This window comes from Ambystoma mexicanum, chromosome 2q, assembly GCF_040938575.1.
Source record: "Ambystoma mexicanum isolate Mex_15411 chromosome 2q, UKY_AmexF1_1, whole genome shotgun sequence".
NCBI classification, from domain to species: domain Eukaryota; kingdom Metazoa; phylum Chordata; class Amphibia; order Caudata; family Ambystomatidae; genus Ambystoma; species Ambystoma mexicanum.
The window spans coordinates 347,995,361-348,009,296 of record NC_090924.1 but is presented as its reverse complement, the minus strand read 5'-3'; the positions used below and the strand labels follow the sequence as shown (position 1 = coordinate 348,009,296).

At 43.6% G+C, this 13,936-nt stretch overlaps 1 protein-coding gene across 2 annotated transcripts in view; it reads right to left on the bottom strand.

Moving 5' to 3' along the window:
- LCMT1 (leucine carboxyl methyltransferase 1) overlaps positions 1 to 13,936 on the bottom strand; it is a 1,102,354-nt gene that overhangs the window by 683,320 nt on the left and 405,098 nt on the right. For both annotated transcript variants that reach the window (XM_069647366.1, XM_069647364.1), the window contains one exon: positions 3,760 to 3,821. In XM_069647366.1, coding sequence (XP_069503467.1) covers positions 3,760 to 3,821 — 62 coding nt within the window. The remainder of the gene's footprint in view (positions 1 to 3,759; positions 3,822 to 13,936) is intronic.

Below are 13,936 nucleotides of genomic sequence, written 5' to 3'. Positions count from 1 at the left end.
GGACAGATTGATTTAAAATAGAGACTAGACGGGGAGAGTCACATTAGTTGGGGACAAACATATGCCTGAATTAGAGAAAGGAGGAGCCAGGCCATAGTACATACCTTGGCCACAGATGGATAAGGATAATTTAAGGTGTAAAATCCTGAGTTTAATTTTTGGCGCTGGGAAATGGGTACATGAGTTAGAAAAAATGACAGGAGGAAACGCGCTAGCTATAAGCGACATTGAAGGTCTTCTAGCCGCTATCCTTGGGGAGAGAGCAGACAATGTTTGTCGAGAGCAGGATACTCGAGTGTCACTATGGAAAACACTGCTCATGATGGAGCACTGTTTAATAGCTATAGAGCAGCAGTCTGGAAAGCGCTCAGAGTGCTGTATCTGGACATGTCAGATATGGCAGCTATAATGACGAAAAAAGATGCAGTAAGGGGATGATCCTCTTTTTTACATTCAGAATTTTCAGGAGGAATGTAGCCTGGAGACCTGCGAACCTGGGGAAGCATCTATACCTGTGTTCTACCATATATTATGTCAAGGGTTGCCAGAGCCAGTACAGAAGCAGCAAAAAATATTGGTGGGCATGGAAGCAAAGCCATGGTCAGAAATTCAGCTGATTATTGCAGACTATTGCAAGAGAAGAATCGAAAGAAAGATGATGCTAGGAATAGTGAAGAAGCGAAATGAGTGCAGAAAAAATTGTCAAAATATACCATAAAGGGGGGGGGGTGTTGACTACCGGAGAAGGGTCAGGTTCGCAGCAAACTAACTAAAGGCATGCCACAGGTGAATAACCAAAGGCAGTTTGATCAAGGTAATAATGGATTCATACCACAAGGTAGGGGAGGCCTCTGAGGCAGAGGTTCCAGAATAATCAAGGACATTTCCAGATTAATCAAAGTGTATTTCAAAACATACACAACGATAATCAAGGCATGCAGGGAGGGCAAGTTAGGAGACCTCCTATATGTTGGACATGAGGAATGACAGGACACATTGCACGTATGTGTGGAAGTCATGGGTTTGTGCAATATGGGCAATTCTCAAGAGGGGGGACCACATACCTGCCTGCATACACTCAACAAAGAGAGAGGGGTTTGCCCAGGATCAGACATTATATCAGACATGACTCCAGGGAGTGCAGCAAGTACAGCAGCTTAGGAAAAGTGCAAGATGGATTTATTGCAGATGGCAAGTACAGTGAGCCCACATGCAGATTCAGCAATATGCAAACATAGAATAAATAGTGACACACAGGAGTGAAGGTATCATTATGAAAGGAAGAAATGTTTTTACAAGAACAGGAAGTATGCATGCACCCACAGTGGGACAGCCTCACAGAGCGACTTGATGTGCTCAGAATTGTTAGTGGCACTAAGCCTTAAGGAGTGCCGAAAATTAATGTGGCAAAGGGAGAACAATAATGAAAATTAATGTGGCAAAGGGAGAACAATCTTTGTTCTAGTGGTAGACATTGGGACTGTATGTCCATGTAGCAAATCAGTAAGAATCAGTGACAGATTTTAGAAAAACAGGGGTAGGTTAGATTAATGTAGCACAGCAAAATGTTTATTGTGTCTCAAACAGGATGAAAACACAGCACAGAAAGAAAATGAACACAGTCCTACGCGATCGAAAGGAAGATGGCGAAGAAAAGATGAAGCACATGCAACAAAGCAGATGAAGCATTTGCAGCAAAGCAGACGAAGACTGTTCAGAAAAAGCAGAGAAAGGATAGGCCTTGGTATTGTACAGGTTCAATAAAAATTATAATTCTTACGTGCACCAACGAGCCAGAGAAAGCCTATGAGTTAAATGGGCTGAAAGTAACGAGAAACAACTTTAGTAAATATTCTTTGTTAACAGCAAAGAGAAAGAGTTTAGGCTAGAAAGAAACTTGACCCCCTTGCCAGTCCCCAAATGACTTTTGTCTCTAATTCAGTTTCCTTTTCCTCTTCTGCTACGGATGTGCCTAGAAGCCAGAAAAAAAGAAGACGCCATTTCTTTTAAATATTTTGTTTGTAGTTTGTTATTTTTAGTATTCCTACGTCTGAGAATGTCGATGTAGAGGAAACATATGTCCCCTGAAAGGACATACAATTTTTTGATGACATGTTATGCTCAAAGAAAATAAGAGCAAAAATGAGGTAGGCGGATGTATTTATTGCCTCAGAACTAGACGCAGGTGAATGTGTTTCTTGAAAACAAACCAGGTCTCGGCACTAGAAAGTATCAATATGAGAGAAAGCAAAAATGTATCTATATAAAGAAAGAAATAAAATGATGATATAGTTTGTTTAAAAGGCAAGGATGTTCAAAAGTGATATACAATGTAACTTGTTAAGAAGGCAGGAATGTTTGAAAAACACATAAGAGTAGATTTTTAAAGGGTTGGGTCAAAGCGAAAAAGTACTGATGATAGAGACATATTTATTTTTCATTCAGTTTTGTATTACAGTTGGACAACAAAATACCTATATACTCGGAGAATTGGCGGCACTCGAACCTATGAGCAGAGAGAAGGGTCGAGCAACCTTACCAGATGCCCATATATAAATGTTTCTGCTGTGCAGTTTTGACAGCGGACAAACTTCCTGTGAAAACTCCCATATCCTTGAATTCCCCAAGAAGTGACCGAATGCCCCCATGTTTTACAATGATATGCAAAAAGAAATTAAAAAATGAAAAACAATGAACTAAGTAGCCTATGCAGTGAAAGTCCCAGGAACTTGCTGCAAAGCACCCCTAAAAGAGGGCAAATACAACTGGACACAGACGATCTATGGAGTCCAAACCAAGATGATTCGGGTGGAAAACAATGAATAAAGAAGAAAAGGAAAATTAATTTGTAAAAACGCAAATGGGGAAGACAATGGGAACCAGGAAATGTTGTGAAATGGGAGTGACGGAAAAAATGTGTTGCCTTTGAACTGCATGCATTACCTTGTTGAGTTACTGTATGTACAAGTGTGAGGGACAGAGATCCTTTGTTAAAGTGTTTATTTTAGGTAGGGAGATCCCCATCAGGGTAAGGATAGTGTGGAGTTTATCCAACCTTTTGAGTTAATAAAATGGCATCTTTGGAAAAATCTTCACAAAGTTGTCTGCCTCACATTTCTCACCCCTCGCAAAAAGCAATGGGAAAAAAGTATTAAAACATCTTGCAATGGGGGTTTCATTTAACATAAAGTCACTGAAGACAGAAAGCTGTAAAAGTGCTTTAATAAAACCAATATCACAAACACACCATGTATTTTCTTTTTAATATACACCACCAGCCCACCGGCCAGCTTTTGACAGTAGTTACTTACACATTTCAGCACTAGAGCTATTTCTGCATCTATAAACAGCATTACCAACATAACAAATGCAGCTTTTTAAATGTGCCTCTGAAAAAGAAAGGGAGACAAGGCATGGCAGTGCCAGTGTATCATCCAAGCCACTGGGAGAGATCTAGGGAACCACAGTGGAGGCTTACTCTGGTCTCAGTGTTTTAGCCAGAATGCCCTTATGACCAAACTATAGGACTGATATGAGTGCCTCCAACTACAGATTGTAAATATTGAATTGTCAGTAATCAGAAACAATATAGTTAAGGGGGTTTGCCAATTAGCAAACACCTTTTTTCTCCAGGACCATCCTCTCACATCTCAAGACTAAGGGGAGCATGAATGTTTCCGAAAATTACAGTCTGCACAAGGAGGCTTAAATTTCAAGCAACATTTCACCATTATAAGAATTCATCAGCAACCCTCTTACCCATTACAAGAGATTCCCCACAATGCAGCTCCATAATTGGTTTGGCCAGCTGAGGTTTTGATCTGACAAAAAAAAAACAGTCTTTTTAGCAATAACAATAACAATTAATACAATCATTTAAGTTTAAGAGCGCTGGTGTGGTAAACAGTGCTGTTAACAAATAACAATGTACGAACATTTACACGTTTAGGTTAATTCACAGAAACGGAAATACGATTTCCCTAATTAAAAGAGAGAAAGGTGTGCACAATACAGAGGTTTTTAAAAAGCAGCCAGATCCACTTTGAAATTTAAAATGTGGCATTGCCTTTTTGCCATTTCTTTTCCTTGTGGCTCTTTTATAGCATGTTCAAGCATATATTATTTCCTATAAGCAGTACAATTTTGATTTATTTAATAAAATATTGTATACTGTTTTAATGAGGGCTCGGAAATGTGATATCAGTCAACCCATTGATGTCACAATCTGTGCTTTACTCAGACTGTTATCACTCTGAGTGGGACATCCAAAAACCTATACATAGAAAACACAAATGTATATGCATTCCAGAAGAAATGGGACCATGTATAACAGAAGAGGTAAATGTGCATAGACTGGGCCCACTAATGCATTTGTGGGCTAAATATGGCCACTGAAGGCCAGTAATAAAGAGGCCAGAGTGATTTGCAAATTGCCATTGAAATTTCAGGCCTACAATCTAAAGGAAAGAAAGTGGACCTAAAATCAAAAGTGCAAAGAGATGTGCAATGCCTTTCAAGAAGGATAAGAAAGACAAGTGGCAATTATCTTTTGACTCAATCCATGGAGCTGCACTTCCACATAAAGAAACAGAAGTGGGTACAGTATCTTCAATGGAATACCATATTGTGGTCCAAGCAGCAAAAGTGGAACGGAGCTCACTGCATGTAAAATAAATAAAAGAATGCCATTTTCCACGGGCACACTCTGTCGACGTCCCTTTTCGAGTTTCGAAAACAACAACTGCAATACTCTGCAGCTTCCACTAGATGTCGGCCTATGCACAGCATGTGAATCTAAGCAAATACAAGCATCAGAAATACGATTACGGTGAGTAATGTATCCCTCCTGAGGCTTGTGGAATCTGCTTAGATCACATGCTGTGCATAGATTAGCGAGCAGTGTTAGAAGAAGGTGGTGGGATGTGAGAAGGTTCATGGGTGAACAGTTGTTTTAGAACCGCTTGTCCCAACTGTGTATCTGTCTTGGAATGAGTGTCAATGCAGTAGTGCTGAGTGAAACTGTGTATTGAACTCCATGTAGCTGCTTTGCAAATGCTGTCTAGAGGCACATTTGCAATGAAAGCCAGAGTGGCTCCTGTGCTCCTTGTGGAGTGAGCTCTGGGCGTAAAAGGCAGTGTCTTGTTTGATATGGAATAGCACAATTGTATACATCTGACTATCCACCTAGAGATGGCATTCTTTGAAATGCGGCCACCTTCTCTGCCTGGTGTTATGGAAAAAAACAGTTGATCTGTCTTTCTTAGCGGTCTGGTCTTGTCTACATAGTAGAGGACCACCCTCCTCACATCTAGTGTGTGAGGTTTTACGTCAGCTGAGCTGGTGGGTTACTGAAAGAAAGCCAGTAGCTCAATAGACTGGTTTACGTGAAATTTTGAGATGAATTTAGGGGAAAACCTAGGGTGAGTACGTAATATCAGTTTGTCCTTGTGTACAACAAAGAAAGGGTCCTGCATTGACAATGCTTGTATTTCACTAACTCTGCTTATGGAAGTGATAGTAACTAAGAAGGCAGTCTTGTAAGTCAGGTGTTTGAGACTAGACTCATGCATCTGCTCGAAAGGGGGTCCCATGAGCTTAGCAAGTACAAAATTAAAATCCCAGCCTTGCGGGAAGGTTTGAAATTGGAGGGTGGAGTCTCTTTACTCCTTCCATGAATGCTTTGATGACAGGTACCTTCCAGCATGAGACCTTACCTTGGGAGGTGGTATAGGCTGACAAAGCCGCCAGGTGGACTTTTAAGGAGTTGAATACTAACCCTGCATCTAGCAAATGCAACATGTAGGTTAGAATGTGTGAAGGGGTACATTCTATGGGGTTAATTTGTTTAAACTGGCAACAGATTACATATCTCCTCCAGTAGTCAAAATAACGGTGCCTAGTATTAGGCTTTCTTGATTCCTTTAAGATATCCATACATCTCTGTGGCAGATTAAGATGTCCAAACTCTATGACCTCAGGAGCCATGCTGTCAGTTCATTGAGTGAGGTTGAGGGTGCACTGTTAGTCCCCCGTGCAGAGTGAGCAGATTATACGGGCATGGGAGTTTGATGGGATCGCACATCACCAGCTTGCGCAGATGTGGATACCAGGGTTGTCTTGCCCAGATAAGAGCAACTAGGATGAGCATCACCTTTTCCTTGTGGATCTTGTTCACCACCTTCCTCAGAGGTGTTGGGGGGGAAAAGCGTAAGCACATTTCCCTGACCAGTTCATCCATAGGGCTTTCCACTTTGAGCCTGACTAGGGGAACCTGGACTCGAAGTCTGGGCACTGCTTGTTTTCGTTTGTAGCGAGCAAGTCTATTGTGGGGAAAACCCTTTGAGAGAAGAGGTGTTCTAAGACTCCTCTGTGAAGTTGCCACTCGTGTTCTTCTGATAGGGGATCTCAGCTCAATGCATCTGCGAGAGAGCTGAGTTCCCATGGAACGTGCTGTGATGATAGGAACATTTTCCGCGTGCTGGCCCATTTCCACATTTGTTGCGCAAGCATGGACAGATTTGGAGGGCGCGTGCCCCGTTTGTTGATGTCAGGTCTGTCAGGTCTTGCACAGATTGGTTTGCTAGGTGAGACTCAAACGCCTGCAGAGCTTTGAATACTGCCAGAACTTCTAGTAGATTGATGTGGTTCTGTGCTGTTGCATGAGCACACAGACCCTGAGCTGTGTGGTGAAGGTAGTGAGCCTCCCACCCAGCGAGTGATGCGTCTGTCGTAACAATCACTTGTACGTCCGGATCGTAGAAGGGTTTCCCCTTCAACAGGTTTTCTCTTGTCCACCAGTGAAGATTTTGTACTAGTGTTGGCGAAACGACCACTAGATCATCCCACTGACCACTTGCCCGAGACCACTGTTTCGCCAACTAGTCCTGCATCGGTTGCATGTGCAGGCGCGCGTGAGGTACCAGGTAAATGCAAGATGCCATCATGCCTAGCAAACGCATAGCTTTGCGTACCCTTATCTGGCGGCCGGCCTGATAATGAAGTATTTGCATTAACATGTTTTGGACTCTTTCCTCTGACAGAAAGACCAACCCCACTTGAGTGTTTAGGACAGCTCCTAGGAACTGTTTGGTCGTGCTTGGCACTAGGCTTGATTTATTCTCGTTGATGGAGAAGCCCAATTGAAAGAGAAGGTTGATAGTTGTTTTGAATGTTTTTTCTGCAAATTAGGGGACACTCCCCTGTAATCAGCCAGTCGTCCAAGTAAGGATACACGGGAATTGCCTCCCTTCGCAGGTGTGCTGCCACCACCTTCAGTACCTTTGTGAATACCCTTGGAGCAGATGCTATTCCAAGGGGCAGCATCTTGAATTGGTAGTGCTGGTAAGCTATCTTGAAACGCAAGAATCTACTGTGCGCTGGGAACATTGAAATATGAGAATAGGCATCTTTCATATTCAGTGTTCCCATGTAATCGTCCTTGTTATGTAGGGAATTACCTCTTGTAGCATAGTCATGCAGAACTTTTGTGGCTTGACATATTTGTTTGCAGGGCGCAAATCGAATACTGGGCGCATTGTTAGATCTTTCGTTGGCACAAGGAAGTAGGTTGAATAAATACCCTTGTTTACCTGATTGGCCGGGACAACCTCGATGGCGTCCTTTAGAAGAAGTGTGGCGATCTCCTCAAGCAGGATGTGCTGATGTTCCTTGGAATGGGGCTTTTGTTGGGGTGGGTGGTTGTGAGGTTGCTCGAGGAACTCTATGCGGTATCCGTCTGTTACAGTGGACAGCACCCATCTGTCTGTGGAGATTACCTCCCGCGCGTGGGTGAAGCTGGATATGCACCCTCCTACTGGAGAGGCATGGGAGGGCACCTGGTGCAGATAGTCACTGCTTTTGAAGTGGAGTGCCACCTTGGGAGGAGTTGCCTCTACCACGTCCGTGGGATCGGCGCGCTCCTCTTGGGTAATTCTGGGAGGACTGACCCGGACTGTTTCTCCAGGCGGTACCTTGGCTTTGGCTATAAGAGGAACCTCTTAGAGAATTTTGGCCACGTGAGCGACGAAAATTCCTGTTTCCCCTTTGGCCAGTAGGTTTATTGGCGAGATGGCCCAATGACCTTAGAGTCTCGTGTTCCTTTTTGGCTGTCTTTAAGGCGTCCTCGACAACCTTGCCAAAGAACACATTGGGCTCAACGGGCATGTTGATCAGGGTAGCTTGCGTCTCTGGTTCAAACCCTGATTGGCGCAACCAAGTGTGACACTTGATAATAGTTCCTTCCGCTATTATCCTGCCTGCGCTGTCCGCGGTGTCAAGATTGGTCTTTAATAAGCAGCCTGACACTGCTCTGCCTTCTGCAGCCACCTGGGCAAGCTGAGACTTAAGTGGATCCGGGCCGATGATAGTAAGGCCGAGACCTCATCCCACTTGTGGCAGTTGTAACTGGTGAACAGATTAGAACTGTTAGCAATCCTAGTCTGGAATGCTGCGTAGGAAGCGACCATTCTGCTCACTGAGTAAAGTCTCTTGCTTTCCTTGTCAGGTGGGGCCTCAGAGGAAGCAGGAGGAGTACCAGCCCTCTTCCTTATTGTAGTTACAACTAATGAATCAGGCTTTAGTTGCCTTCTGATATACAGCGGGTCAGATGGGGCAGGCCTAAATAGTTTCTCTATGGGGGGGTTTACTGACCGCGTAAAATTAGGGGTCTCCAGCGATGGCTGTATCTTTCACTGAATGGACTTGAGGAGAGGGATAAACTGCGTAACAACTTTCTTATCCCCGAGGATTTCTTCTACAAAATCCTTATCCTTAGTTTCTATTTGAAAATGCTCTGCTGTCTTGACAACCACTTCATTTAGAAGGGGTTGGTTGTCAATGGGTGAGTCCATGACCGGAGGATCCTGATACACAGGTGAGTCTATGGGATACATATTTGCCTCTGGGTCAACCTCAGGGTCCTCATCGTCCCCGTACTAAGGGTCTGCTGCATCATCCCCGTAATAAGGGTCAGCTGCCTCTTGAATAGAGAGGTCTTCATGGTCGGAGTCTGGGTCATAGAGATCAATAACTGTGCCTTGCACTGGATTCTCAGGCGAGACCTCCTAGAAGGGGGTTGAGCAGGTGGAACAGAGGTCTGCGACTCAGAGCGGGGAATCATGACTTCTGTGGCATATAACTTCTGAGGACTCAATACAACAATACCATACAGCCAGGGTACATTACTTCTTGGAAAGTATAAATGTTTCATTAAAAGCATCAGCACATAACATTTGCACTACCCACTGGTGAGTGATCATTCACACTTGGCTAGATTTAAAAGGTGTGTTGTGTGTGTGTGAAGAACTGGCATTCATAATAGCGAGTGAACTTTAATTCCTGGCTGGTAGTTTACAACTTGAAATGTAAAACCCTGCTAAAAGTTTCAAGTTAATAACAGCGTTATACTTTACTGAATAGTACACTACTGTAAAGGAAATGCATGGAACATATACACAGAAGCTATGTACTCAACAGGAGCTTATTTTACATACTGTTGTGTGGCGAGTTGTTATAATGATGTCACAGACCATGTAACTGAAACAAAGTAAATATGCTTATTTATTTATGTCACAAAACCTTCTGGTAGTAATTCTTTTGGGAATAGTAAGGTCACTTTATCTCTGTGTTAGGAACTATTAGATCTACTGCCCTCAAGTATACAATGCACGTGGATCATCAACACACCACATAAATTAGCACTAATGGTTCTTAATTAGGGTCTTTGTGCCCTCACACTTGACGAGGAGGCTCAGGATCACAGCCCCATCACAGTATACCTTGCTGGTTCCCTTTTAGGCTCTTGCACCTCTTCAGTTCAATGGAGATTGACAGAACAAAAACTCCCATCAAGCAGTGCACCATACTATGCAGTTCCTGTTCTCTTTTGGGCCTTGCTGCCCTTTGTCTTAGCTGTGGATTGATAGAGTCACAACCTGTCAAGTAGAACACTATGCTGCTAGCGCACCACACATTGGACTCCCAGTTCAATTTGGGCCCTTTTGCTGCCCCCTTCAATTTGTTGGGAAGAGAGAGAAAAACAGCTCGAACTGCTATGATCTGATATGATTGGTTATTTATAACGCGCTTAATACCCAGAGGTTTCTAAGCGCGAGCCCGGGGATCAAACTGGTCTTGCTCCGTGTCGTTTTGCTTCCAAGTAGAGCATATTGCCGCTGAGCTATCCTCCCGGCACTATATGTAGGGCACTATAGTGTCAGCATAGCATATAGTGACCAGGAGTGAAAGAACCATAGCATCCATCATACAGTTCACTCTCGTTAATGGCATAGCAAACACTCTTCCCTGTTCCCTTAGCAGCAGCATGCAGCTTTTGCGCCGGGAGGGCTCCCCACTGTCCCTTAGTCCTATGTGAGAATTACAGATGATTTCGATTGCACATTTGTTTTAGCGGGGGCATCCCATTGCTGCGCCTCCCCGGACACAGTTTGTCTGCCACATTCACACCCTCCCACCCTCCACACCTTTACCGGAACTCCCGGAATTTTCCACGGAATAACGAGACCAGACCCGTTTTCAAGATGGAAATTCACAATGCCACAGCAAGCTTTATTTACATAAAGTCAAAGAGTTACCTTACAGGTGATCCGTATCTCCACCACGCCGCGGGATCTTCTACGCCGGGTGTGGCTTTTTAAGAACACCCCCCCCTCCACCGTGAGCCCATCCCTCCCTGCAGATTTCCCACTCTACCCATGGCCATTTCTTTTTCGTACACATTTCACCAGGCAGGTGTCCTTATTCACAGTACACATTTCCCCAAACACTTTTTTCGGTGTCCTTATTCACAGTACACATTTCCCAGACAATTTTTAGCTTTCTGTATTCACAGTACACGTTTCCTGCTACGTTTGGTGCGTTGATAAAAGGGCACCAGCGGGACGGTGCGGGGACCCATGGGGCCACCGCCTCCCCTGACCTCCATGGCTCTGCCACTGCCAGATCGACAAAACTTCACAATGCAGTCCATTAGGCACTCTAATGAGCATCCCCCCATCACTTAATAACTTCAGGCCCCATCTGCTCTGCAATGCACACTTCTGGAGGCCCAATTGTCCTCATCTGTGCCACGCTGCGATAACTTTCCATGCACCACCAAGCCAGTTTTACTAGTACGCTGCGATATCTGTGTAAAGTGGACTGAACGCACACAACAGGAATCTTTTTTTCTGCATTTTGTCATTTTATGGCAATTCTTGGCTTGAAGTGATCTGCTGTCTCGATTGGTGCCAATAGTTCAGGCAAGAGCACAAAATATAGTAACCTATTACTGCTTGAGGAACACCTTTTGGCTACAGCACCCATTATTGACTGTTTTTTTAAAACCTTTTGTAAGTATGTTATAGCTATTCTGCAATGGGGCAACATAAAAGAAAGGCTACAATCTCCGAAATTAAGTTGGAGATTCTCTTCAAGGAGCATTGGCCCATGACCATATGTTGTTTGGGAAAGTGGGCCACTGAACACAACACAAATACTACCATATAGCAACACCCAACAGCACATTCAAGACCTCAGGAAACGATGGCCTGAGCCCCTCAGCCAAGTTTGTGATAAGTACCTTGAAGGCAAGGTGCATGAGAGGGGAACAGGTCGTGGCTCCCCGTACAAGCCCACCCTAACGAAAGCACAAGAGTGTTCTGGGTTTGATGGGCTCATTTATTTATTTAGTTTGCCATTTGTAACGCACGCATAACCCAGAGGCATCTAGGCGAATCTTAAGAAGATGGTTACATGAGAGAAACTTATGGAGTTACAGTAGACATGTTACAGACTTACATAATGCAGGTGTACAATTATTGAGAGCAGAGTGCAAGAGCAAATATTCAAAGACAGGCAGGACATGTATGCCTGATCTTGATGCTAACAATGATAAGTGTGTAGGTGTGCCTACCAACTTCAAGGAATGATGGGTAGTCGTAGGGAGAGAACTGTCTACTCACGATCTCCAGAGTGCATGTTGGGAATCTAGGCTGAAAAGTCTTGTTTTCAGGCATTTTCGGAAAGATGGGTCATTTCTTAGTTGGGGTGGCAAAGTGTTCCACAGTTTAGCTGCTACAACAGGAAAACTAGACCCCCTTGCTTTCTGTCTCTTGTATCTTGGTGTAGCAATGAGGTGGCATATGAAGCTCGAGTAGGTCTGTTGGACTGAGTTTTTACTATTTGATTGCTAAGGTAGGCTGGTGCATTGTTGGCGAGGCATTTGTGGGTGATGGTAAGGATTTTAAATGTAATCCTGTCTTGGACGGGTAGCCAGTGAATATGTTGTCTGGTAGACTAGATGTGCTTGTTCTTAGGTATGTTCAATGCAGCTCTGATAGCATTATTTTGTACTATTTGTAGTTTCTTTTATATTTCTAGTACTAGATCCTGCAAATAGGGAGTTACAATGATCTATCGTTGAGAGGGTTAAAGCCCTTGCTAAGGTGATGCTATTGTCAATTGAGAGGAAAGGAATGCTCAGTCTGATGGGTTTAGACGTGTAGGCTGCCAACGAGACAATGGCGTTAATTAACCTGCCTAGTGAGGGTGAGAGAAGAGTCAATGTAGACCCCCAGAGATTTTATTTCGTTAGCGACAATGATGGTATTGCTGTCATTAATGAACGAATTGTATTGTTTTGGAAGGTTATTTAACTTAGTTTTTGTTTCCTATTGGAATTAGCTCCATCTTGTCGTCGTTGAGGCATAATTAGTTTTGCACCATCCAAGCATGGATGGCGACGTACATTTTGTTGAGGTTGTCAGAGTCTGTGTCGTAGCAACCTGTGATGGGTATGAGTATTTGCATATCATCCACAGAATTAGTATATGTAATACCCATTTTGTCTAGTTTGTTGAATAGTTACTGTGTGAAGGCATTATACAAGGTTGGTGAAAAGCAAGATCCTTGCGGTACGCCACATACTGGGACTGGTGTGGCTGCTGACGAAGTAGAGAAGACTCATTGTACGGTTGGATAAAAAAGGATTCGATCCATTTGATGGCTTCAGGAGAGAAGTGTGACGCAGTTTTGAGATGGTTGCATATGATCTTATGATTGACCAAATCAAAAGCTGCAGAGAGGTCTAGTAGGAGAAGGATGTAGAGATCTCCTCTGTCCATGAATTGGTCCATTTGTATCTTTAGGTCCAAAAGTGCGGTCTCTGTTCCGTGTCCAGGTCTAAACCCAGATTGTCTCAGTCCTAGAAGTTTGTTGTTTTCCAAGAATTGTTGGATCGGCAGTTAAGCTGCACGGTCAAGGATTTTTAGCAGAAATGGGACTTAAGTGATCGGTCTGAAATTTGTTGGGATGTTCGGGTCTAGGGTATTTTATTTTTTAACAAGGGTAATACCCAGGCTTCCTTTAAGTTATTTGATATTGAGCTGGTGGCGAAGGAACTGTTAATGATGGAGGTGATAAATGGTGCCAGTTCATTAGTGCATTCTTTTATGAGAGTAGCAGGGCAGGAGTCACCCTTTGCATCTTGAGGGTTTTAATCCTTTGATGATGTTACAAGTTTCTTCTGTGGACACCTCATTGAATGTGAATGTATTCACTGCTTGTGGTTCTGCGGTCAAAAGAGTAGTTTGGGGGTCAAGGTCTAGATCAAGTTTGGCTTTTTTAATTTCAATTTTGCTTTGCAGAAGGGTAATTTTGTCTGCTAAGGCCTTTTGTACATTAGTGCACCATTGCGGATCTTTGATACAATGGTCAGGGGTCGGGGCTGGTGATTCCAGCTCACGGAGAATGGCCAATAACTCTCTAGAGTTTGATTGGGCGTTCTGAATTCTCTGATTATAAGAGTCACTTTTGGCTTTGATGATTGCTTCCTTGTAGTTATTGGCTATTATCTGAAAGAGTGTTTTGCTTGCAGAAGTTGGAGTTTTTAGCCAATTGCTTTCGGCTGACCTTTTGGTTGCTCGCAGGGTTTGCAGGT